General features: G+C 46.6%; 2 protein-coding genes across 4 annotated transcripts; both read right to left on the bottom strand.

Moving 5' to 3' along the window:
- Positions 1–4: 4 nt before the first annotated feature.
- Positions 5–6,289, bottom strand: taf15 (TAF15 RNA polymerase II, TATA box binding protein (TBP)-associated factor). Of its 2 annotated transcripts, XM_076982071.1 has the most exons (16): positions 6,140–6,289; positions 5,478–5,511; positions 5,294–5,339; positions 5,118–5,184; positions 4,896–5,013; positions 4,657–4,796; positions 4,400–4,529; positions 2,872–2,906; positions 2,260–2,292; positions 1,982–2,091; positions 1,532–1,661; positions 1,329–1,439; positions 1,161–1,245; positions 965–1,044; positions 634–775; positions 5–457 (listed from the first exon to the last, which is right to left on the bottom strand). In XM_076982071.1, the coding sequence occupies exons 1-16, from the start codon at positions 6,147–6,149 to the stop codon at positions 418–420; spliced, it is 1,311 nt and encodes a 436-aa protein (XP_076838186.1). In that variant the 5' UTR covers positions 6,150–6,289; the 3' UTR covers positions 5–417. The 2 variants fall into 2 exon arrangements, with proteins under 2 accessions (XP_076838186.1, XP_076838187.1); XM_076982072.1 differs by lacking the exon at positions 2,872–2,906 and having other exon boundaries at positions 6,140–6,262.
- Positions 6,290–7,118: 829 nt separating this feature from the next.
- On the bottom strand, positions 7,119–26,379 carry porb (P450 (cytochrome) oxidoreductase b). Of its 2 annotated transcripts, XM_076981285.1 has the most exons (16): positions 26,266–26,379; positions 24,193–24,387; positions 17,821–17,869; positions 17,426–17,554; positions 17,099–17,248; positions 14,848–14,972; positions 14,046–14,135; positions 13,459–13,557; positions 12,820–12,936; positions 10,604–10,722; positions 10,079–10,260; positions 9,810–9,959; positions 9,442–9,709; positions 9,099–9,244; positions 8,796–8,881; positions 7,119–8,575 (listed from the first exon to the last, which is right to left on the bottom strand). In XM_076981285.1, the coding sequence occupies exons 2-16, from the start codon at positions 24,366–24,368 to the stop codon at positions 8,431–8,433; spliced, it is 2,031 nt and encodes a 676-aa protein (XP_076837400.1). In that variant the 5' UTR covers positions 24,369–24,387; positions 26,266–26,379; the 3' UTR covers positions 7,119–8,430. The 2 variants fall into 2 exon arrangements, with proteins under 2 accessions (XP_076837400.1, XP_076837401.1); XM_076981286.1 differs by lacking the exons at positions 24,193–24,387; positions 26,266–26,379 and adding an exon at positions 19,384–20,043.
- Between the last annotated feature and the right edge of the window lie 599 nt (positions 26,380–26,978).

Raw genomic sequence — 26,978 nt, 5'->3', positions numbered from 1 at the left:
GACCTTAAGACCAAAACAGTGTTTAATATCTGCCAAAGAAAATCCCCCAAGTAAAACAGTTCAATCTTACAAAACAATGATATGGAAGGCTTCGACAAGTTTACCACACACTAAACGTGAATTCTACTAGACAGGGAAATTAAAAGGAAGTAACAAAAATAATGAGCTCTAGATCCCCCCCCCTCCCCCTCTGCCTTTCACTTTAAGCCCAGGTATGTCCTCAGACAGTAGATTCACATCAACACTCCTGGGCTCAGACACACTCCGGCGGTAGCAGTAGATGGGACACACTGACAAATACACCAAGGTATGCAGATTGAAAATTGATCCCCCCCATGATTTAATACCCCATGATAATCCCCATCATCCCACCCACTCCCAAGTTTCCTGGGTTTGACTGCAGTCCAATCGAATCCTTTAGTACGGCCGGTCTCTCCTCTCCTCTCTGTGTTCTCCTCTGCAAACCAAACAGGTTGACTGTCAAACACAATCCAATGGCTCAAACATTATAAGGGACTCTTATTTGAATTCAATCCTATAAATAACCCCCCCCCAATTAAAACCCAGCAGAGATCTCCACATTGCAGTAAAGGTTCTTCACTCTGGTGTACGTGAAGTCCAAGAACTTCCCACCTGCCGCCCATCTTGTATCCACCCGCATATCCGCCACCACCTCCTCCACCGTAGCCGCCACGGTCACCTCCTCGAAAGCCACCGCCTCTGCCGCCACGGAAACCACCCCGGTCACCTCCAAATCCTCCCCTGCCTCCACGATCTACCCCACACACAGGCAAGAAGGGAGGAGACAAATATCAGATTAACATTCAAAGAACTAACACACTGAAAACAAGTCCGTTTCTTCACTGCAAAGGGGGACTCTAGATGAGCAACAGTGCCCCCTGCAGGGGAGAAGATGTCAGCGCAAGTAGAAAAGCAACGTTCAACATGAGTTCTTCCCACCAACCTCCAAAACTGTCTCCTGGTTTTGGTGCCCCACATTTGTTGCACTCGTATCGCCGCGCAAAGTTCATGTTGCCACAAGAGCTGTGGAGACAGTGGAAAACCAAGGGTTTCATCTCTAATACAAATAGACTTTTTCGGTACCATTTAGGTCAGTCCTAATACACTTTACAAACTAAAACAGGACATCCCCAATTTACCTGTTGGGACAAAGCCAGTCACCCCCCTTGACGTCAAAACTTGGACCTCCACCACCACCACCGTAACCTCCTCTACCTCGGAAACCTTACGAAGCAAAATACAAAATACGTTTATCGGGGGTTTAAACGAAGCGAAACAAAAATAAATAGAATCAAATCTCGACGTACCTCCACGACCTCTGCCACCACCGCCACCACCACCACCACCTCCCCTCTGTGTGAACTCTGCTCTTCTGGTGGCAAACGATACCTTAATCGGTTTGCCATTGAACTCCTTGCCTGGAATTAAGCAAAATATATCAGGGATCAAAACTCGTGAACCGACCCAGGTGCCGTAAACAACTTTTTCACAGCAGCAGAGTAGCATTTACCATCAAACCAGTCGATGGCAGCTTTGGCAGACGGAGGGTCGTCGAATGAGACGGTGGCTTCACCCTTCAATCGCCCTGTGGCTTTGTCAGTGTACAGGTTGATCATGGGTTTGCCCGTCTTCTTATTCACCTGGGAAACACAGTTCGGATGAGAACTGCCCCTCTGCAGGCACCATAATCAAAATAAAGAGTATTCTTCAAAATAAAGGGTATTCTTTGAGATGATCAGACACTATTCGGCTCTTGGGGTAACTAATTCAGTTAAGTAAACACCATAACTGATGGTTTTGATGAAAGATGCAGTCATAACTGTTTGAAACAGCAGTGGAACCAGTCTGAAACCTTCAACGTGCTTTTATCTCGTGAACATATGAAGCGCAGAAGGAGGGTAATATGTTCCCTGATATTGGGCAGTGTGATACGGAGCGAAGCCCTGCTGGTTACACCTGCCTTAATGATCCCTATCTGTTTAAAGTAGTCGCCGACTTCCTGGGTCGTGACTTCTTCTCCAAGGCCTTGGACAAAGATGGTGTTGTTGTCGGAGTTGTCCTGGTCTTCACCTACACGCGGACAAAAATATATAAGTAAATAAAATTAAATAAAGAAGCACAAACTTGGAAAAAGCATCCACAAAAGCTAGAGGCTCAGGGCGAAGACAGCCATGTCCCTCTGAAGGGACCCGCCTCCTCACGCCAGCAGATGTCACAACTAGAGGCGACGTCCCTTACCAGAGTCATCCTTTTGACCGTAGTCTCTGGGCCCTGAAAAACAGCAAGACATGAAAGGAAGGAGATAATTAAGATAATGGTTAACAAATCACCACCTGCATTCACTATCTATGAAAGTGTCAGCTAGAGACCTTTGACATTTTACAACTAGGCACCAGTTTCCCCCCCGAGATGACTGTCACTGCTGCACACATGTAACACCAGCACAAATGTTCTTGCGAGTTAAATACAACAAAAACCACCAGCGGTCTTCAGCTAAAAGCACGTGTCCTTTCTTCTCCACAGGCAGAGACGGCATCCAGAACACTGCCTCTCGCTTCTCTTTCTGGGGTTCATTTTATTTTTATTATTATGTCAAAAGTCCTCATGCAACCATTAACAGTAAAATGAGATGTTAGATCTTATCCCAACAAGAAAAGAAAACCTACAGAGGGGTAAGGGTATGGGACAGGAAGCACCTTTCACGTCTGTCAGATAAAAAAAAAAACAAAAAAAAAACAAAAGTGTGACCGACAAGAGTTCACTGCTCCTGTCAGTTAAGCTTTCTTTCTTTCTGTTTTTCACACTCTCTCCATTTCCCCCACTGAGACAGTTCTGATGCTCGTCACTTACCACCGTAATTTTTGTAGCCACCACGGTCACCACCACTGCAGAGGAAAAATGGAAGATATGATGGCTTTCCTTTGTCGCAAACCTCGGGAGATCAAGACTCCCGTCTTACGCACACGGGGTCCTGCCATGACTCAATTTAGCAAGGGGAACAGAAAATGTCTCCGATAACAGCACTGGGAGAGTAAGGCCAATAAAGTAAGTGAGATTTCAACTATTGATCGAGAGACATTTCAGCAATGGACTCGGTTCATTTCCGAATTGGAGGCTAGGTGTTTAATGTAGGGGTCTGAGCATGGTTTACTTGATTAATGTTGTCGAAACCGAGCAGAGCATGGGAGGCTACCTCCCAGCTCGATTCAGAAAAGTCTACACGAGAGGAGGCCCTCGGATATATTCTTCCATTCAGTGCCTAAATGAGCTCCAATGGGTGAGGTCCAAGTTTAATTTTCACTTTGATACCTGTAGTATAAAATGTAGACCATGTTAACACAAAAGCATACGACTCCATGTGAGAAAAAAAACAAAAAAAAAACAAACAAAAAAAAAAAAAAACGAAAGAAACAACACTTTAATGACAGGATTTCATGGGGCTCATGTGTGAATGCAGACCTTCTGAGGATCTCAAATCCAGAACATCTCTCCCAAAGCAGCAGCCTCTTAGCAGGAATGGTACATAGAACTAACCAGGCTGAAGGATTACCTGATACATGAAGCGAGGAACTATGACGTGACCATTTAAGATGAGGATTAGTGAGAGCTACGTTACCTACTGCTGCACCGAGTTAAACAGGCGCATGTACTTCCAAACTTGCACAAGCACAATCGGCTCCATCTGGGCAGCCTCAGGTAATGGAGATGGGGCGCTGGGGAATGGCAACTGCCCCCCATTTTAGAGTAAAACCACAAATCCATCTCCTGCTTTATTAAAGATGAGCTGCAACAATCTAACGTGTGAAGTACAATTGGTGCATTCACTATGAATGTGTGTTGGTAGTGATTCAAATCTGTAGCTTTAGGCATAGAGTCAAAAATTAAAACGTCATTTGAAGACAGGTTGTGGGGGGCAGGTATAACAGGAACACCAATTTAGCCTACTTATATTAACGGTAGTTTCATTCACCTTAGTCACAGTTACCTCATCCGGAACACTGCCTAAAATACAAACACCTGCACTATATCTAGGCCAAAACCTAAGATCAAGCTGTTATGGAATTCTAAGTCACTTTTTCCCCCAGTATCAATTAATTAGCCACATTATGCATCCCAGACACTATACCTTATACCACAGCTTACCAGAGACGTCTACACTGGTTTACAGGACACTAATAATGGAAACGTTTTCATGCCCATAAGTCTGTGCTGCCCTGAACACATTTAGCATATCTGACAGAGGGGAGGTGATGGTCAAATGTCTACGTGAAAAAGGGGGGGGCAGGTTAAGATGGTGGGGGGGGGCTCATGCATTTCCATGAGGCACAATTAGCAGTGGCAAGTAGTACCTGTTAGGTGGGCACGCTTCGGGACTTACCCCATACCAGGTGGGCCTCCTCCTCTTCCACCCCGGTCGTAGCCCCCGCGGTCGTAGCCTCCACGCCCACGGCCTCTGAAGCTCTCGCTCCTGTCTCCCCCATCATCTCCTCCATACCTCCTGCCCTCGCCTGGAAAAGGGCCGCCACAGGGGTGAGGAGACAACGAAGCACACCGAAACCAAACCCAGCAGAAAATGAAAGTGGAAGTTGCCTCAGTAAACAAAGATACTAAAACATGATGACACGACAACATTACCGTCATTCTGTCTTCCATAAGCAGCCTGAGAGCCTCCCCCGTAGGAAGCTGCTGATTGGCTGAAGCCACCTTCAGTCTGCTGTCCGTAAGATCCCTGCTGTCCGTAAGACGCCTGCTGCCCGTATGTTTTGTCTCCGTACCTTCAGCACGGGGGAAGCAGCCATTAGAACTGCACTGAGGACAAACATTTGGTTCGAGCACACGGAGCTGGAGGAACACAAGAGTGTTGCGTGTCTCACCCCGACGCTGCGGTGGAGGCCGGCTGCCCGTAGCCTTCATAAGTCGCCGGTGGCGGCTGCTGTTGCTGCTGGGCGTAACCGGCCGTGGAGAAACCCTGCGACGGCTGTGCATACGCGTCTGCAGGGACATACACGTGAACAAAGCAAAAATAAGCGTGTGCACTTTGCCCACTTCTGTAGTCTTTGTAGTCTTGAGATCATGAGGCATGGTAAGTGACATACCGGTCTGACCATAACCCTCATAACTCTGTCCCGTGTAGGAGCTGCTTCCATTACCTTGACCATAGCCCTAACAGGAGTGGACAACAGAAAATAAACATAAAAAGGCGCCAACATTTCCTTCCATTAAGACACAGAGCACCTGATTACTCCAATGGACCTTTAGGATCAGCTCGTACCTGTGCACCATGTTGATAGCCTTGAGGTGCAGTGTAGGATCCATAGCTACAACAAATGGAAGACAAACCGACCCCATCGTTAAAGTACACACACTAAACACAGCTGGGGCGAGAAAGGCACAGTTAAATCAGCTATTAAAACAGCGTGGGCCCTTCATCCCGCCTCACTGACGCCTCCACTCACCTTTGTTGCGCTCCAGGCTGCCCGTAGCCTGAATCTGTGGGGAAATGAAAAGAAAACTATTTAAAATTCCTCCAAAACACAACAGCGACTAGCAGGATGATTTAAAAACACCCGGTTCTAGTTGGCCAGCTAGCGGTCGTCGGCCGGAAACGCGTCCGCCGAGCGCGCGTGGCCGGGCGGCCTGCGGTGCGGGTCTGGTCGAGGCCTCGCCGGGAGGTCGACGGGCCCAGCTAACACCACGCCGCTCAAAAATGGCGCGGAGCAGCGGGAACTCGACTGCGGCTCCGCGCTCGCACCTGTGCGGACAGGCGACAGTCGTTCCGCCGCCGCGTCCCTCAATTAACATTAGACGAGTGTTTCCGCGTCAAATGAAGGTTTATACCGCCCAAAATACGCAGACTCCGTCGGCGCCTGCGAGTTGTTTTAGCCGCATTAGCATGCTAAGCTACATTAGCTGCGTTAGCTACATTAGCATGCTAAGCTACATTAGCCACATTAGCATGCTAAGCTACACGAGGCCGACGGCTCCGCCTGAATTAGCTAGTTAGCTAGCCAGCTACCTAGATATTTAGATAATAAACCGTTGTATTGTTCATTCAACACAAAACCGTCAGCATAAGGAGAAGCTGCGTAAGGTGTAAAACCGCCGAGGCGGTTCTTACCGGAGGCCATACTGCTGTATCAAAAATAAAACTAATCCGCCTCTCCGCAAGATAAATTTAAAAACTCGTCACCCGACCAAACGCACACTGCAGTATTTATGAACTATGACCTGTTGTTGGTACGCACCACGGCGTCCGACAAAATATGTTTACATTTATTTTTTTTACATAAACATCTGAGCGACAAAAAATGATCGCTGGAGAAAGTACGCGAAGATATGTGTATTTCCAGATGTTGAGATATTTCAGTAAAAAAACAGAGTTCTACCAAATTATTGTTTTACCGAACACCCCTTTAATGTGAAATAGTACAGTCCCAGAGCCAGAGTCGTAGAACAAAGATCACGTGGTTCGCTATGGGAAGCGCTTTTATCCGCAGTACTGTGGGTGTGTATCGGTGTCCGGCCCGTTTTGTCAAAATAAGTGTATTTGTTTAATATGTCTTCTCTATATATTGGGTTTAAGTAACTTTATTGGTGAGCGCGTTTATTGGTTTAAGGAAGTAACGCCGGAAATAACCACAATCATGACAAAAAATGACATTTGCTCTCCCGAACCAGAGTCTACAAATGGGATGTGTGAAGTTTATTACATTTTCTTGATTTTGGTGAAACACTGCCTCGTGTTTCCTTATGTCTATATTATACCTATGTTGTCCATTTGAAAATAACCATGCAGCTCGAGATGACTGCACTATATAAACTCCTACTCTAAGACAAATAGGAAATGTATACTTTGATATGTGTTTGAGTGATTAAAACAAACACGAAAAAACATACCATGTGACAGAGTAAAGAGGAATTAAATAAACGAAATGCTTGGCAATGCCATGCTGCAGTTTATAAACAGATATGAACTACTGAAAGACCAGATAGTGTCATTAATCGATATATTTCAAAAATGATCTGTTAGCACATTAGACTTTATCAGATGCATTATTACATCATTTGAAACAAGAGACACTGTGTACACCAGACACTGAAATTAAAGCTCAGTTTTATTAATTTAATGCCTAGACAGCAGTATAATATAGAGGAACCATTAAATGCATATAAAACTGTATGATGCCGACAAAACAGCAACAGTACAAATTTACATATTATCTTCCAAACTAATGCATTTAATATTAGCAATGCTATGTTGATATGCTAATTTCATGAATAATAATAATAATAATAATAATAATAATAATAAATCATCATCATCCAAACTACACTTTCAATAAGGCACAAATTGAAAAGGCCAACAGTCCGCTCCGCAAGTGGTTGTATTACACATGAGAAGTTGGATATTTTAAGCATAAAGTGATTTCAGTTCCCAACATTGAAAGCTCTGCATCCTTTTATGAGGCAAAATAGGTAAAACATTTGTGAAACTATAAAATATACTGGCTATGTTTTACTTTTAACTGGACGCATAAAATATGTTAAAACAATGGACATAATGCATATATATGGAAAGCTACAATGTTTAAATGAAAGTCGTAAAATACAGCAGGAAAATTGCTTCAACATACATGTTGACTGAAGTTGAAAGTGTAAAGTTAAGTTACCATTAACGCTCATGGCAGAAAACCGATGTTCACACGTGTCCTCGTGGAAAAAGGGCTTTTCACATGTCACGTATGTTATGAAAAAGATGAGCGTAAAAACAAGCCCAACATGTACTGATGTTCGGGACTGTTAAATATGTGAAGGTTTCTCTGCAACTTAGCTACAGTACAAATGACATCAAATGCATAACTGTAACTAAGCCAATGCAAGTTCTCAGGGCCGTCCAGAGCTTTGAGATCTTCACAGCCTGAGCACGATGTGTCTAATCCAATATACTTCAGGCTGTATGACCAGGCCAATTAAACCACTGACTACTGTGAATTAGCATGTACTTGATTACAAATGTAAAAATTCTATGCATAATTGTAAAAGGCTACATTCAATAGCCTTCTGCTAACATTACCATGCGTCCAGGACACCAAGTTCATGGTGCCACACAACAATATTTAAATGTCCACACCTTTGCCACAATACGTCCCTCAGTTTCATGTAGGAGCTGCATTGTGTAAAGATTCTCAGAAAGAGACTAGTACACTGTATGACAGTTGAGTGTTCTGGTTGAAATATTCGTGACGCCACACACACACAGACTGCGTCTATGAACACAGAAAGGGTGTGAAGAGGCAGCTACTTCATCCTAGGAGATAAACGTCTTCCTTTCCTGTAGTTTTCCTGCACAACATTCAAAACATGACAAACAATGACACCGGTCTCACGATACACCCAGACGGAGTGGATCTAACTCCACACGTCCTGCGAGTAGCGGCCCTTGGTCATCAGCTTCTTGACGTAGTCTGTAGCCTGGGCCCGCGTCATCCCGCCCAGCTCCTCCGCGATCTCGTAGAAGGCCGTCTGCACGTCCCTCGCCATGTTCCGCGCGTCCCTGGATGAGGAAGGGGAGGGAGAGCACGTGAACTGGCTGGAGAAAGCAGCTCACGCGGTTCTTGTCTAGCAGTGACCTGTGTGTGTGTGCGGAGGGTGTGGCTGGTCTAGGAGTGACCTGGGTGTGTGGAGGGTGTGGCTGGTCTAGGAGTTACTTGGGTGTGCTGAGGGTGTGGCTGGTCCAGGAGTGACCTGGGTGTGCGGAGGGTGTGGTTGCTCACCCACAGACGTAGACATGTGCACTGTCTGTGTGGATCTGCCTCCAAATATCTTTCTTGTTCTTCTTCAGAAGATGCTGCACATACACCTGGAGACAAACGCAAACAAAGGAGTGACACCTGAGCACAGACAGCAGGTCTCTACAACATGTACGGCAGGTCTGCACAATATGTACGGCAGGTGTGTATAATATCAGTTAATTATTACTGTCCATCTGCAAGACACAACACTCTGCTCATTTTCAACATGCTGTAAGACAATAGCAACAGCAGCGTCTGTACTGGGTGCCTGTGTTGGGGACTTGCCTTGTGCTCCTGGTCTCTGGAGAAGGCCACGCTGAGCTGTGTCAACACTCCCCCCTTCTCAAACGCCTCCAGCTCCTCCTGGTACAAGAAGTCCTCAGCCTTGTGACGGCAGCCAAAGTACAACACTGTCTCGCCTACTTCCTTACCTGAGAAGAAGGTGGGGCGTTCATTAACATAATGCATTACTATGCACACTAATTAATGTAATAATTAACGTAACACATTAATTCATTGTAATGCATTAATCAATGTAACTTTACTTCACACACACACACACACACACACACACACACACACACACACACACACACACACACACACACACACACACACACACACACACCTTTCTCTCTGAGCCAGGCCCGCTCCTGGATGAAGCCCATGAAGGGGGCGATTCCTGTGCCCGGCCCGATCATGATGATGGGGTTACTGGCCTTGAAGGGCAGGCGGAACTGGGACTTGCGGATGAACATGGGCACGGCGGCTTTGTGCCCGTTGTCTGTGGGAACTTTGGCCTTCAGCCAGTTGGTGGCGACACCCTTGTTGAGGCGGCCCGTCTTCGTCTCGTACTCCACCACCACGGCGCAGATGTGGATGCTGTTAGGGTGCACCTGCCGGCAGAGGGCGCTGTTCAACAGCGTGTACCACCAAGCGACGCTGGTACCGAGAGATCGCAAGCTGCAGGAATGTAGCAGCGAGGCCCAAACTCACCTTAGATGACGAGGCGATGGAGTAGTATCGCGCCTGCAGACGTGGAAGGAGCTCGCAGAGGTGGTCGATGGGCGGCCGGAGGGACGGCATGTCCTCCAGAATTGCCAGAATGTTCCGGCACGAGTCCAGCACCCAGCCCTGGTACAGTGCCTGGCATGGGACAAAATCAAAAATCTGAATTCACATGAATTCACCTGCAGACTTGCCGGAGTCCTGCAGAGGGCGCACACGTCCTCAGAACCAAAGGGCGGTGGCCGGGTGGTACGTGCCTTGCCCTCGGGTGAAGAGGATGCCATCTTGCGCATGTTCTCCTGGTCCTTGGGGTTGGTGGCGTACTGCGCAAGCTCGTAGAGCACGTTGGTCCTGGGCGGGTTCGTCACATCCAGGTAGTGCGTGAGGGCCGTGCGGTAGGTGGTGGGACAGGGGAACGGGTGTTTCTTATTGGACTCCTCTGGAAAACAAAGAGCCCGATTGATTGATTGATTGATACTTTATTGACGTAGCCTTGAAGCTGCATTAATAGTCCACAAAGAAAGATCGGTTTGTAACAGGAGCTGTGTGTATCAGGCTGTTAAGAGGGAGTTTATCTAAGCTACAGGGTGGGGGGGACTGGCTGGGTGTTGATTTTTCTTGGAGATGGTTGACACATATGGGCTATGGGTTAAGCAAAGCAATGGGACAGCTCATCTCTCAAGGCGTTTTTGTGAATGAAGTCAGCACAGTCAAAGTGCAAAGCCACATTTCTACGGACAAATGAGCAAAACTCAGGGAGCCGCTCAAGGTTGGTGTCGTACCGTCGAGGTTGTTGAGGGAGATAACGGTATCAAGGTCCACGCCAAGGATTTCCCCCAGCTTGATCACGATAGCGGAGTCATTGGTTGGAAACACGGCCACATGGTCACCCGACTCGTACCTGATTGGAGGAATAGCACCCTCGTTACATAAAATCATCTTTATGTAAGACAACAATGTCTAAGCATGAGTCAGTCACATGACCGGTATCCACCTTTAACTTATTTCATCTTATTAAGAAAGTGTTAGTTTCACCTTTGGCTCATATAAAACATGTACATCATCAAGACAATTATCTCGCATGGCAAGTCATATCATAAAAGAAGCCAACATGCAAGTCACATCGTAAAGTAAGTCAACATGCAACAGGTGTCATTTTGAGCAATCTGTAAGAAGTGCTTACGAGTACCTGTCTAAAACTGTTATAGGACTTTTTATATAACATCTTTGATCGGTATCGGTCATTTAAAGCATTTCAAAGTCCAGCTCAGTGATGTTCTTGAAAAATCAAGAAAACTAAAGGAGACGTCATCCCATCCAGAGCTTGTGTGAGCAGTGTTGTATAAAGTAAAAGTACTCTATCAAAAAATTGACTTGAGTAGAAGTTGAAGTGTTCTTTAAAAACTTTACTTAAGTAGAAATACAGAAGTATTCAGCATTTTTTGTACTTAAGTATTGCAAGTAGTTTATTCTAAAATGTATTACTCAAGTACTGAAAGTAAAAAGTACAAGTATTGTGTTTTGAATTAATTAAAGAAAGCCGTCAAAGTTTGATTATCAATTGTTTTTATATATCACTTACAAATCAAAGATGTCAAAGACCACAAATACAAGTGTTCTGTATGTACAAACAAGTAGCAACTTAAATAACTGGGCTTATCACTTCATACACAAAAAACAGATAGCCTATGTCCCGCTACGTCGTAGGTTTGACGCAGACGTACAAGTTCGCCTTAATTTAGCTGAGAAAACGAGGTGTATTTTGGACGTAAAATCCAATCGTCGGATTCTAAGGGTGAGCCTACTGCCCTGCGTTTACCCTCAATAAATGCCCTTACCCTATAAAAACACTACACTATAAAAATGGGCACATGATTAGTGAGCATGAAAAGAGACACAGCTTACAGTTGCTAAAAACACAACTCAGCGTGACATCGCCTTTATGATTGCCAGCTAATGTTAAGTGAATACTGCAGCACGTCATGAACATAATTAGGTTAGTTAGCTAAGATATCTAACCTAACTAGCGCTTGCTGACAGCTAAAGCTGGTGTGTCTTCTGTGCCTTATATTTATAACTTACATTGATGTGTTTCTTCAAGTTCGAAGGTGAATTTTTGAATGCCAATATTTCACCCTCTTTAGGAAGGCAGAGAGGACACTTCATCCTATAGGACTTTACTTTCACTCCAGCAAACGCAAACACTGTCTCTAGGTAGGACCAGGGTGGTCTCCTTCCTCACCCTCACCGCCACGATCACTCGATGTTGAAGGTGTGGAAGGTATGTACATTAAAACGCCAACAAGCTTATTATGCAGCACTTATGCTGCTCTTCTGCTGTTACCAAACACGGTACCATCTCTTTTAATCAGATAAGAAGCGAATTATTTGGAATAATTTCGAGTATATGTGTATTTGTATAAATATGTAAATTAAGCTGAAGGTGCTGGAAAATATTGAAAATGGACCTTCAAAGTGCCGAACAAGTGCATGAATTCCACCTTGTAAATTCGCACGCACAAAAATCGAGAGGTGCACGACCTCGCGACGCGACCGCGCGAGTGGCCAACAGGTATGGGCGGAGCCACCGCGATTGCGTCATTTTTGCCGCGCAGACCCTTGCTGCAGTCACGACGTGTCAAGTGAACCTAGATTACGAAGCTCAAGTGTTGAGTGAAGGCAGCAGCAGAGTGAATGAGACACGACCGGAGCATGCGCAGTTTTCTCATAAGACAGCCCGATCGCTTGACCCGGTGACAGCGCCAGCTAGCATGTTTATTGTAACGAGTAACTATACAGCACGTAAAAATGTATCCGAGTAAAAGTATTACACTGATGGAAAATATGTAGTGAAGTAAAAGTGGAAGTAGGAGAAAAAAATAATACTCCAGTAAAGTACAGATACAGCATTTTAGTACTTGAGTAGTGAAGTAGTTCTACTTCGTTACTATACGACTCTGTGTGTGAGCCTGTGTAGTGCCACAGTGAGACAGCTCACCTGATCTTGGAGCCCGTGATGTCCAGCTCCAGGTGCATCAGGTGCCGGTCACCTCCCTTGTTCAGCTTACGGTTCACTGTGACGGGGGCCAGGAATGGATTCTTGGCATCGAAAGGCCTGTCAGACAGAGAAAACCCTGAGTAATAGAAGCTCTGAGTAATAGAAGGCCTGAGTAATATAAGGCCTGAGTAATATAAGGCCTGAGTAATATAAGGCCTGAGTAATATAAGGCCTGAGTAATATAAGGCCTGAGTAATAGAAGCCCCGAGTAATAGAAGCCCCGAGTAATAGAAGCCCCGAGTAATAGAAGCCCCGAGTAATAGAAGCCCTGAGTATTAGAACCCCTGAGTATTAGAACCTCTGAATATTAGAACCTCTGAATACTAGAACCTCTGAATACTAGAACCTCTGAATACTAGAAGGCCTGAGTAATAGAAGCTCTTTCCTGGACATTTACTAGGACGTCTCCTCGCTACTCTCACACAGACACTGTGTTTCTGAGATTCAGGTAATACTGGAGGTTTTAATTATGTCTGGACTGAAGCGAACTACAACAGTTTCCTGGATCTATAACGAGGCTGTGCGTGCATGTAGGAGGAGATGGGAAGAACAGCACAGAGGGGTGACGTCATCACGTACGGTTTCTGGTTCTCAAAGCTCTTCAGACGTCCCAGCTCTCCTGTGTAGATCTTGCTCACGTTCAAGTCCTCGTGGACCTTCAGCTCATACTGACGGATGCTGCAAGAACAGAATGGAGAGTGTGAGGTGTGGGCGTTCCGTTCCTCCGAGGAGCTCCCACAGCTTCTCAGTTCTCCAGAGGAGACCGGTTCTCCGGCCCATAATCAAACCAGGAGCTAAAGCTTTTGTGGCTGCTCATCAGCGCCGGTACCACAGAGCAGAGAGGCTCTCGGCTTTCTCTGGCGATCCTGTTAACAATAACATTCACTTCAATTCAACACCCCGAGAGGGATGGAGACAAAGAACAAGAGAAGAAAAGAACGAGCAAGCATGAGACTCAAAATGAGAGCTCCGGCGTGAGAGAACGAAGCGGCGAGAAATTGAGCGAGAACAAAAACAAGCCCCCCCCGAAGCCATCGGGTCAGGCCGCCCTGCACACAGCGACTTCCTTGTTCGCGTTAAAGCGGTTGAATGTGTGAGCAGCAGAACAGCAAAAAACAAGCAATAAGAGGAGGAGATGAGATGGTGAGTGTGGTGAGAACACAGACCTGGACTCTTCTCCGGTGGCCTCCACTCCGAAGTGTTCACACACGGCGGGCCAGAACTGCTCTCGCCACGACACGAAGTCCTCCTCAAGGCTGTGGAACAACCACAAACCACAGAGCGTTGAGGACACATCCACACGTATCCGGACGGTGATTGGATGAAGACGATTCTCTTACTCTCCCTTACAGTATGTCTACTGCTGTCAGCCAAAACAGTTATTACCAATACAGTGTGTTATACACCCAGGATATTAGCAATCGGAAAATAACTCACTACCATTATTTCTACATTTTCTCTTTTTTGCCTCTTGATGTGAGCTGCTGTGTGTTTGCAAGTAGGAGTGGGATGATGAATACTTCCATAAGACATTTTTCATAAGACAGGGTGGACAGTGAGGATAATCAGGACAGGCAGGACAGTTAGGAGAATCAGGACAGGCAGGACAGTTAGGAGAATCAGGACAGGCAGGACAGTTAGGAGAATCAGGACAGGGAGGACAGTCAGGACAGGGAGGACAGTCAGAAGAATCAGGACAGGCAGGAGAATCAGGACAGGCAGGACAGACAGGAGAATCAGGACAGGGAGGACAGTCAGGAGAATCAGGACAGGGAGGACAGACAGGAGAATCAGGACAGGGAGGACAGACAGGAGAATCAGGACAGGGAGGACAGTCAGGACAGGGAGGACAGTCAGGAGAATCAGGACAGGCAGGACAGTCAGGAGAATCAGGACAGGGAGGACAGTCAGGAGAATCAGGACAGGGAGGACAGTCAGGAGACAGGTTTGCGGTTCCAGAGGACTCACTTGCCATCGTCGTCACCCATGCCCAGGTCAAAGATCCTGCTGCCGCCCAGCTCTGCCAGTCTCTTGTCCACGTATGCACCCATGGCGTTGTAGTGCTCGTACGTCTTGTTACCAAGTGCAAATACCTGCGAAGACAGCGATCTGCTCAGTCTAATACAGGGGTCACCAACCTTTTTGAAGTTGGGAGCTACTTCTTGGATACCAATTATTGCGGAGGGCTACCAGAAAAATTGTTATTGGGTTCATGTGCGCATGTCAATTGCTAAGCGGGAAGACCGCTAGCAACCGCGGACAATCGCTAATAGCAGCAAAAACATAAACGATGCAGCGCTTTGGTGCATGGCAATATAGTGAGCTGTTTTTACAACAAGCCCGCGGGCGACTCATAACGTCCTCGCGGGCGACATGGTTGGTGACCCCTGGTCTAATAGCACCACACACACACACACACACACACACACACACACACACACACACACACACACACACACACACACACACACACACACACACACACACACACACACACACACACACACACACACACACACACACACACACACACACACACACACACACACACACACACACTACAACCAGCAGCTGGATCTACACAGCTAAGTCTGGTAAAGCAACACACAACACGGAGAACCCAAACCCACACACCTAGAAAGACCCTCATGTATTGGCTCGTGAGGTTTACAAACGGCTACTCTAGTTATATAACTTTTCAGCAAGACAGTTTTTAATAAAGATATTTTGGAATTTTTTGAAAATGTGTTTTTTTATATTTTTAGACGGCTGGTCCTATATTTTTCATTTGACATAAAAAACAAACTGTCCGATGTTCATGGGGTGAACTGTAACCGCTACAACTACAGGAAGGTTTTACAGATGGTTTTAATCCACAGTGGAGACAAGTATATCTGTGGGAATCCTCACTCGTGGTCACAGGGGCATTTCTGCAAAGCTACTTTCACTTCTATAAGCTTCAGGAAGCTTGTAGCTCCCCAGAACTTCAGTGGAAAAATTCACAGATTTGGTTGTGCTTAAAGTAACACAGAGCTTCTTGCGTACAAATATTAATTTCTCTCTGTGTTTGACTACACTCCTTACCACAAATCCTAAAGCCAGGCAAACAGCAGCTGATCACTACCAGTATAACAGCTCATCAACCACACAGGGTTGAGTCCACTGGGAGAGGTTGGATGGGTTTGTCTCCTCCGAAGGACGGTTCAGGAGAGAGAGGCACTGCCCCCTGGTTGGCCTCCGGGCCTGCTCGAACCCGGTTCTGCTCCCAGCCCGGATCTGAGCCCTGCTTGAGCTGGGAGGGGGGGGCCCACCAGCATGGTAGAGTGTTTGGGCCACCCAGCTACAGGCCATTGTAGTCCCACTTCAATGAGAGATGCTGGCGTGTGAATGCTAATGCCCTCTGGGGAGCGCTTTCATCCGCTCTAAACCCACCGAGCACTCTCCCTCCGCAACAGGACAGCGGTCGAAACCCCGGTAGTATCTTCATCCAGCACACAACACGAGGTGACCTCCGCAGGACGCGATGCGTCCTCTCGCTCGGCGGAGGGCCAACGAAGGGCAAGGGTGCCTGTTGCGAAAGCCTCGTCACACTCTCGCCACTCGCGCGCCGGTACGTCACATGACCACGCAGGTTTGGGCCTCGCGCCTGGTCATGCTCGTGCAGACAGACGCTAAAAAAATCTGCCGAGTCACTGCAGACTTCAAGAGGAAGCACACCAGGACCCACTATTAGTTCTTCCTATGACCCGCTTCTCAGACGCCATTTCTGCTGTGATCGCTCACATGTGACCGTGCCTCGTCATGCCGTAACGTGTAGGCAGTGGTTTCCTGTCAGGCTGTCTCACACAGTGAGAGAGAAGCATGACTCGTCACACACAGTGAGAGAGAAGCATGACTCGTCACACACAGTGAGAGAGAAGCATGACTCAGGCCTTCGGTGTCAATGTCTGCTGTGTCACCGCCATGTACCCGGCTGTCTTGCAGGCAAAAACCGGAGGTTATTACAGGTTGTTGGGGGGATTCTGGGTAATGGTCAACTGCGAAGAGGGAGGAAAATGCTCACTCGATTCACCTGAACACAGTCATGTGACTTGCCAACATTTGGCTGTGTGCCAGACGAACCCAGGACATAAACGGCGTGTGTAATGAGCGTGGCAGAGAAGCAGCAGAAAGAGAGAGCTCCCCAAGAGAGAGAGAGAGCTCCCCACGAGAGACTCACCGTGTAATTAACTCCGTTCAGGTCGGCCGCCCCCTCCTGGAGCCAGTCGTAGAAATCCTGGGCGTTATCTGTGGGATCTCCTTCCCCATACGTGGCCATGCAGAAGATGGCCAAGGAGTTGTCGATGTCTTTCAAACGGGACAGTTCACTCTGGGGGACGAGGAGAAGAATCTGAGCTCTAGACCTTTAAGAACCTCTGGAACAGCCCGTCAACGTTCATCTCTAAGGTGTTTAGTGTTTCAGGTACAAGTTGTTTTTTTTTTTATCTAGTGGAAGAACACAGGAAGTGTTCTTGTCTCTACAGATCAAGGCTCCATGTGCCGTTACCATGTCATATTCCTCTGGGTCTGCGGACATGCCCTTCATGCCGTAACGCTGGGCGTCCTTCGAGAGCCGGTTGGCAAACTCCTCAGCAGTGCCCGTCTGGGAGCCGTAGAACACCACGATGTTCTTGCCCTGGTGGTTACGGAGAGAAAGAACTTACACTTTTAAATAGCAACAATTACAGAAAAAAAGTGTCACTACAATTTGTCTCACTTAAAAGTGACAATGAGAAACTAAGAGAGAGACATTGCTGAGCAGAGATTACTTGTTCGGTCTGTTTTGTTTCTCATTCTTATCATCACATAGTTAATACATCAGTGCTTTGTACTGTCTGTGGGGACAGTGTCTCAGGACACGCTCTGTTTAAGGAAGGACACACGTGTCTTGCACAAGCTTACCGTTTTTCTCATCTTCTCAATGAAACTGGTTTCCCTTGCAGATGGTGCTCTACAAGAAGAGAATGCAATCGTTACAGATTATTGTTACAGATTATCATTACAAATGATCATTTTCAAATGACTGTAAATATCAAGACAATTGCAACCAAATAAATATTGATGTGAAAGTAATATATAAGAAGAGAAACTGATGTTTGTTTAAGCTACTACACAATATGGTGTGAATGAACGTTCAAGCATGGTCGTCAGCCAAAGGTCCATTCATCAGACATCAGCAGTGTGGTGCTCTGATTCAGCCCAGTCGCTGCTCCTGCACGTGTAAGGCAGGTACGCGTGTGTGTGGGCGGACGAGGAGCTGGGAAGAGAGACCTCCCCCTCCATCACACACACACACCACCGTCGGCAGAGGGAGTTTTTAAAATGCGTGGGAGATTTGAGTCAACGTGTGTTGCTCCTGCTTTCTGTACAGTGCAGGTACCAGCACACACAGGGTGCACGGCGTTCAAGTGGGACGGAGAAGTGAGTCTGAACAATCACACAAAGGCTACGACATCCTCTACCGAGCTGCCATGACAGCTTACGCTGTGTGAACATGCAGGAACTGACAAAACACTGAACAGAACAATTAGTCAGAGGACGTTAGAGACGAATGATGGGGTAATGGGAACAAAAAGAAAGAATTAACACACATGCGCCCACACACGCACATGCACAGACACACACTCACGCGTACGCACATACACACACACAGACACACACAGACTCTCCAGAGCTAAGGAAGGAGGGGAAAGGAATGCAAGGTCCCTTTTTGTCTGAGCAACACCAAATGATCCAGGCAACCGGCCAATCACAGCACAAAGATTTGAATAATGGTTTTAAACATGTTCAGCTTGCTTTAGTGGTGACATTTCATTGCTTACAATTCTACAAGATGCCATTTTGACTTCATTTGGATTTAAAGGGGAAAGAAACCCAACAAAAAGAAACCAGTCCTCCCACCCTGAAGAATGTAGAAATAATAAAGGTTATAAATCATAAACAGTGCATACACTACATATAAACTACAAGGCTGCCCTTATGATGGTCCTAGTAATTAGAAGATGCCTGTCAGGAAACTCATAGGAAGAAAAAAGTATTCCTCAGCTAATCTTCAACTCTGGGACAATAATAAATGCTGGAGAAACCAGGGAGGACTTGTGGATCTCCATGACACAAACAGCAAATGTGCTGCAGGACAAATGTGCAAAGCAGTGGGTTTGCATAGCAGCCCGGGTCTGGGTCTGGTTCTGAGTCTGGTTCTTCTGAACCTCTGGACTGGTCCGACCACAGCTGCTCCCTGACAACCTCCCACCCTGAACATTCGTGAGATGTAAACGGCAGTTTCAAACCATGCGCCCGTAAACGCCACGCTCCGTCACATGGAAAGATAAATAAAACAATCGTACAAATGTAGATCGTTAGATCACATGACCCAGCATCTGTCCGGTCCTGGGCCGGTCGCCGTAATGACACGGGAGGACGGAGGAGGTGCTGAGGAGGGAGGCGTGCGTAGGAATCACCCACCTGTCCGCGGCCACCAAACGCTCCTCCGGTAAGGAGAACACGCAGCCCATAGTTCCAGAACCAGGGAACCCGTCCGCTAAAAAGCAACAATCCACAGGAGGAAAGGGAACGGGCTACATATCGCTAGGACAACGTGCAACATCTATGACACTTCCTTCCTCATGGCTTGAGACCGAGAGAGGGAAAAGGGGGGAGGGAGGTGAGAGAGGGAGAGAAAGAGAGAGGAAGAAGGAGAGAGAGAGAGAGAGAGAGAGAGAGAGGGAGAAGGAGAGAGAGAAGTTAAACAACGCAGCCACTCAAGACTCGAGAGTCTTCGGGCAAGGGTATGAGGGACTTCTCCACCGCGTGGAACAAGCTTCAGAATCGGAGCGGTTCCAAACGGAGCGCGCAGTCCTGGACGCCTGGCAGAGAGCTCACCAAAGACGCCTCCCAACAGCCCAGAACAAGATGTCATCAATAAAATCTCCCAACAGACCAGAACAAGATGTCATGAATAAAATCCAGGCCAGATGAGCAGCCGAGGCTGGAAGATGTTTGATCAGGACCGAGAAGCGAAGTCCAGAACCTCAGAAGCTCTGGGGTGCACAACCAACTCCTCGGCAATCATTCCCTGCGTCACTGAAGACTGTGACGAAAAGAGCAGCCTCTGTGCTTTCCAGACGCGCGCGCACACACACACACACACACACACACACACACACACACACACACACACACACACACACACACACACACACACACACACACTTCACAGGCGCCAGCAACATCTGGCAACCACAAAGGCTGTTATGGTGGGAAAGAAACCCAGACTCCTTAATGAAATCTCCCATAAACCCAGCAGCAGCACATCACACTGGCACACACCAACACGCACTAATAAATACTGAAACACTGAAATCGGAAAGCGGGCCCAGAACCTCGGTGGCCCCGCCCCCTTTTTCAGCTTCTGAGCTGTATGGAAAGAGGCAGAAAAAAAAGAAGCACAACGTCCACAATTCTGTAACCCTGGCAACAGTTGTAAGAATAACAATGTTGCTGCATTTGTAAGAGGAAGAATGACTGAAAGCCCCGGGGCTGGAGACCCGCCCCTCACGCACAATCGCCCGCTGCCCATTGGAGGACGAGGGGACTCGGATTGCCATGGTAACCTCATCTGTCATAAAAGGACTCTGTGGTGACAAGCCGGGCCCTGCACCATTCAGGGGAGCAGCAAGAGCAAATTAGAGATGGTCCCTGTGGAGAAAGGACGGGGGGCAGAGAGGCAGGGGGGTAACAGAATGGAGCGCTTGTCTCCCGCCTCAACTTTCCACCTTTGGTGGGGGCAGAGAGAAAGGGCGGACTGGCCTCACGCCCCCCGGGGAGCGCTCACACGAGACCCCGCCGAAGCCCAGGCCAGGCTAAATACGGATACACTCCCTTTACAAGCACAGTTCAGCAACAACAACGGAAACCGTGTGTGTGTGTGGTGTGTGTGTGTGTGTGGGGGGGGGGGGGGGCACTGGGACTGATAGCAGTTCCATCCTGCTCAAGTCAGCTCGCCATCCCCCGCCATTCTAAAGAGACCCGAGAAAGTGTGTGGTTTTATGTTGCTGCAAATCCTTTACTGAAGCAAAGATCCTCCCCCCACTGGGGAGAGAGGGGGAGAGAGGGAGGGAGAGAGAGAGAGGGAGGGAGGGAGAGAGGGAGGGAGGGAGGGAGGGAGGGAGAGAGAGAGAGAGGGAGGGAGGGAGAGAGGGGGAGGGAGGGAGAGAGAGAAGGCCCTCCTCTTCTTCCTGGAGGTCTGCTGCTGATCAAGTGTGCGTGTGATTTCACACATGCTCTATGGTTCAGCATTCAGAGAACCATAAAAGTCCAGAAAAGTCCAATGCAACGTTATACCTGGACGTAGATGCTACTAAAAACCTTCACAAAATAAAGTTGGAGCAGAAAAAGGTACATGGTGTCTGAAGGACGAACCGGACTCTACCACGTCAATAATGCATGTTTGGTATTGCACCCTGTGCACATGAAGCCTTACGATGGACATGCCCGTGCACACGCACACACGCACACACACACACACACCTCAGCTGCAGGCCTCACACAACCTTCCTGCTGTAGACGTCCTCTGATGTTAAATCTTGATGATAAATCTTGATGTGCTACTGCTGCTGGTTTTCAGCTTGCTAGTAGAATTTGTGTAAACTTGCTTGTGTGACTATTCAGGCCAAAAAACATTCCACCACAAATACTATCTATCCATAAACCATCTTCCAACTCCTTTGATACTGTAATCACACCTCACAATTCAGCAGAAAAGTGCAAATTCTAAACAAGGAAACGATTATACGAGTGTGCCCATCACACTCGGGTCATGAAGGACACAGAGTTAAAGATGATTCTTGGCTTAACAAGCTTTTAACTTGACCTTAACAGAATCATCATGGCATCCGACATCTACGCAGATCAATCAATGTGGAGACGTACTGTTTAGGTCAGATTATGTCGCAGGTTATCTTAAGTGACCAAGAAAACAAGTGTTTTATAAACAAACCAATCGGAGGCCAAATGAAGTCTGGAAACACCCAGCTGTGTGAGGACTAGCCAGCTGTGTGAGGAATAGCCAGCTGTGTGAGGTCCAGCCAGCTGTGTGAGGTCCAGCCAGCTGTGTGAGGACTAGCCAGCTGTGTGAGGTCCAGCCAGCTATGTGAGGACCAGCTAGCTGTGTGAGGACTACCCAGCTGTGTGAGGACTAGCCAGCTGTGTGAGGACCAGCCAGCTGTGTGAGGACCAGCCAGCTGTGTGAGGACTACCCAGCTGTGTGAGGACCAGCCAGCTGTGTGAGGACTAGCCAGCTGTGTGAGGACCAGCCAGCTGTGTGAGGACTACCCAGCTGTGTGAGGACTAGCCAGCTGTGTGAGAACTAGCCAGCTGTGTGAGGACCAGCCAGCTGTGTGAGGACCAGCCAGCTGTGTGAGGACTACCCAGCTGTGTGAGGTCCAGCCAGCTATGTGAGGACCAGCCAGCTGTGTGAGGACTAGCCAGCTGTGTGAGGACCAGCCAGCTGTGTGAGGACCAGCCAGCTGTGTGAGGACCAGCCAGCTGTGTGAGGTCCAACACGGCACAGGATTTCCTCGGGAAGTACTACGCACTAAGCCATCGAGGAACACTTGGTCCAAGTCTAACTAAACCTACAGAACCTTTAGTCCAAGTCTCCTTCTGTTAAGGCCACTGCTTTAAGAGCACATAACCACCACACCTCATCTCTCTTCAATAGTCGTTACACTGTACACTGTTCTTATCATATAATTACAGATAATTAGAATGATCTCCATTTTTTTATGAATTCAATCGAATGCTCAGCCATAATTTCCGCCTTGGTTACCGACTAAGCCAAGCACATGACCAACAACTGATCCCCGTCAATGAAAAACAGATCCGTATCTGCATGTGAGCTGCATGTAAAACTGTGTAATGTGGCAGATGCATGACACTGCTGCTACTGATATGATCACAAATCCGTAGCGCTTGAACACAGCACGGAGAGTTTAACATTAACCGGCAGACACTGAGAAATGGGCTGCTGATAAGATCACTGTGCAGAGAATGACTCAGAAGTGCAGTAGAGTATACGAATGACAAAATAACTTTGCTACGACAAATTTATCGAAACTTCTTCCTTCTGAAGAACTACGGCGTCTACTGATAATTCAGTTCTACTACTTCACAGTTCTGAAAGGGTTACAAGCATGAAATCAACCAAATGAAAGAGGCACACTGGAGAAAGTCTTTAAAACACATACTAAGTAAAATGTAAATTTTTTTACTTGTACACTGACCTCTCAAAAAAGCTTACAGCGTTCAGTAAATTCAGCACACTTTGAAAGTAAAATGATATTGCCAGTGATATTTGGAAAGAATGAAGAATGAATGTTCTCTAATAATTAAATGAAACGTGTATTTATTCTATTATTATACTGTATATAATCTACTTAAGTGTATTTGTGCTCTACTTCCCTAACAAGCAAGTGAAAACTAAACCATACAGTGCACATATGATAATACTGCAATAGTAACACTGTGTTGAAGGTGCAGTGGCGAGTGTCCACAGTAAAGATTGCTCCATCACAGTAGTCAAACAAACTACTTTAACCCCAGGTGACGGACCTTTAAGCACTATTAATTCACTGGGTTTCTAAACTCTTACGGTGTATGAAGTATGTTGTTCCTTTTGTTAGATTGTATTAAGGCTAAAGAAAATACGATACAAGGACCATCTGACCCTCACTGTGGAACATCAGATCACCACAGCATTACCCCACAAAATTAACACTGTGGAGAAACTACCTCTTTTTTTCTCACAAAGGGCAGGAACATGACAAACGCTTTTTGGAGCGTGCCTGATGCATCAAAATCAATCCCTGTAAAACAACTAACAACCTTCTTACAAACGTTACACATTTCCACGTGCAAGAAGAAAGTTCTTAACTTCCATAACTTCTGGCTCATGTCAGAATCTCACATAAACGTATAAAATGTTTGGCTCTGTTCATCAACGGCACAGAAGGCTTAAAGCATGTTTGCTTTGCCCTCTTTCCTTCAGTCACTCACTATCCGTTCAGGTTAGTGAGAAAACACAAATACAGCTCTAGTGACGTTAAAAAGGGGGGATTAAATAAAGTAAAATGTTTTGAGTGAGTGTGGAGATGAGACATATCCTGCCATAACACACATCTTCTCCTGAAGGACCTACTAATTTTCCAGGACACTTGAGACAGTTTGTGCTACAGCCGCACCCCCCCAGGCGAAGAGCTCATGGCCGATACTCACGGTGTCTCCAGCTTCTGAAAGTCGGGGATGGCCACCGGCTTTTTGCGGAACACGACCCAGTATATGATCAACCCCGCAATGAGGGAAAAGAGGAAGATGTCCAGGTTGCTGAGAAAACCCTCCTCTCCATCCAGAATTTCGGGCTGAGTCGGAGCATCTGACTGCTCGTCTGCCATCTTGGTGAGGTCTGAAAGACTAGAAGAGTCCCACCACAGTTAGTGCCAATGCATCCAAAACAATTGTAATACAAAACTTCAGAAGAACTCATGGGTGGCACTAACAAACATATTGGCTAATATGGTAAAAGATCATCACAGAAGTTCATATTACTCCAGTCACCTGCTAATGTTTCATATCATGGTTTTATTGATCTTACAATGCCATGAATATCACAGTCCAGCAGGAAATTATGGACATGAATGAACCTCATGATATATGAAGCTCACATTTTAAGAGGTCTTAGTTTTTCTGACAGCTAATTGGTGAATCAAGAGTGTCACACTGACACAGCTGTGTGAAGACTTCCCTAAAGAGCGGAGTGCTGAAGCCAGTGAACCACTGCTGTGCACCACACACGTCAAGAAACCTTGAAGGAAACTTAAGGGTCTATCCATCAAGACAGGCACAATGCCCTAAATGTGAAAAACGTGAAACAACCACGCCAATCTCACCCGGGCTGAGCTGTGATTTTAGGATGTTTTATCTGCCACGGCTGTTCTTAGGGTTTAGGTCTAGGTCTGGAAACCTGGAATTTAATCCCAACATGTCTGGCACTAATATTTCATTAAGTTTAACTCCAGCTTTCAGTTTGTAAAAATGAGAATACTGAAGAGGCCAGAAAGCGTAACCTAGAGACCACTTGTGTTACGAAATCCAGCAGTGAGCCATTTCATCAAACCAGTAGTGATGCTGTCAGACAAGAGTAACGTGTAAGAGTGCTAACTTCTGAGTGTGCTAAATTTTGCTTCACATAATTCATATAATGGATTTTCAAAAGTCCGTCAGTAATAGCAATGTAATATAGTGTGAACATGTGACTGTAGTGGACTTTGTACAAACATTACAGTCTTTACAATTCCTCTTTTTCTCCCTGCTGAAAGGTCATCAGAAACATTCTACAGAAATCTTGTGTAAGCCATGTGGGCCTGGTTTTTAGTCATGCACTAGAAAAGTAATTTGCACCTAGATTCTCCACTTTATCTAGTTACACACAGGACAAGTAATCTGCACATATTCCTATTTTTCAAATGTTTCAGGCTTAGTTCATTGCTCACCACCTTTGGCAACCATTCTGTAGTGTATCTGTAGCCTACACCATAGTGTGTCTGTAGCCTACACCATAGTGTGTCTGTAGCCTACACCATAGTGTGTCTGTAGCCTACACCATAGTGTGTCTGTAGCCTACACCATAGTGTGTCTGTAGCCTACACCATAGTGTGTCTGTAGCCTACACCATAGTGTGTCTGTAGCCTACACCACAGATCTCAGACACCCTGTGCTGCTCCCTAGCGAAAAAGTGAGTCAACAACACAGCTGGCCACGTTCAGACCTACACACTGTTGTCTAATTTACAGCACAATACATTTAAACATTTATTACAACGAGGTAAACACACAACAGGTTCATGTAACGTGTTTGAAGAGCGACTAGTCGGTACTGAATCAACGATACGTAAACCAGGTAAATCAGTCGACCAGGTAACAAACCAAACACCTGAAACCGGGTTGAAGTAGCAAACCAGCTCCTGGACCCACGACACTCGCCAATACAAAGTCCAGGGTTACAGCTGGGCCCCCCGCTGGGCCCACGCACCCCGTTACCCACGCGCCCCTCGCGCGAACACGGACGGTCACACCGGCGCGCTCGCGCAGCTCCGTTACGGCCGTTACACGACCAGCCGGCTCGGCGGCCGTCGAAGGGAGCGAAGTAAAAGGCCGACAAAGCGGACGTTTCGGTTAGCGACCTCCACAAACACCGACGCTCACATCGCGCCGTTCGCTACGCGGTGACTGAACGCGCTATTGTGGTTCAAAGCAGCAGAAAGGTGTGAATTGCCCCGCCGGGGTAACTTACCTGCACTCTCTGACACTCTGGGGCCCGACGCGGAAACCTGCCGACAGAGAGCCGACCTACACCGGCGCAGTCCACTCCGTGAGAGGGGTGGCGCGGTGGCACAGTCCTCTATGTCTAAAGATTATTCTTTATTAACACTCGTAGAAATAGAAAGTATTATATGGAATAAAGTGTATTTTTCTAAATATTATTTAAAAATGTCTCGCTTTTAACTGCAGTATACTTTTAAAAAAATGTTATTTTAAGAAGTATACCCCTACCTTTTTTGGTAGTGGACAAACCCATAAATTCTGTAACGCGTTTTTGCGCCGTCACGAGTCCAAAATCCGCCCCGGTTCGGTTGAACTGCGTGTCCGTGAGGTAAATCACGCAGGGCAGCGGGCGAGAGGTCACGGTGTCTGCCCACAAACTCGGATACCTCGTCTGACAAATCATTTTATTACAGTGACAAGCGCATTTATACAGTTTCTCCAGTAAACAAGAAATCAATATTATTAATAACCTCTTGCTAACAAGTTAAGAATCTTTTAGAAACGTATACATTAAATGTACTAAATACTAAAAATACTAAAGTAAAGTAAATACTAAAGTAATACTAAAGTAATACTAAAATAAAAATACTAAATTCATTAAATGTACTACATTCAGTAAATGTACTAAAGGCATTAAATATACTAAATTAAGTAAATGTACTAAATTCATTAAATATACTA

Source organism: Brachyhypopomus gauderio, chromosome 19 (genome assembly GCF_052324685.1).
Source record: "Brachyhypopomus gauderio isolate BG-103 chromosome 19, BGAUD_0.2, whole genome shotgun sequence".
Classification (NCBI taxonomy): domain Eukaryota; kingdom Metazoa; phylum Chordata; class Actinopteri; order Gymnotiformes; family Hypopomidae; genus Brachyhypopomus; species Brachyhypopomus gauderio.
This window is presented reverse-complemented; position numbering and strand designations above follow the sequence as displayed.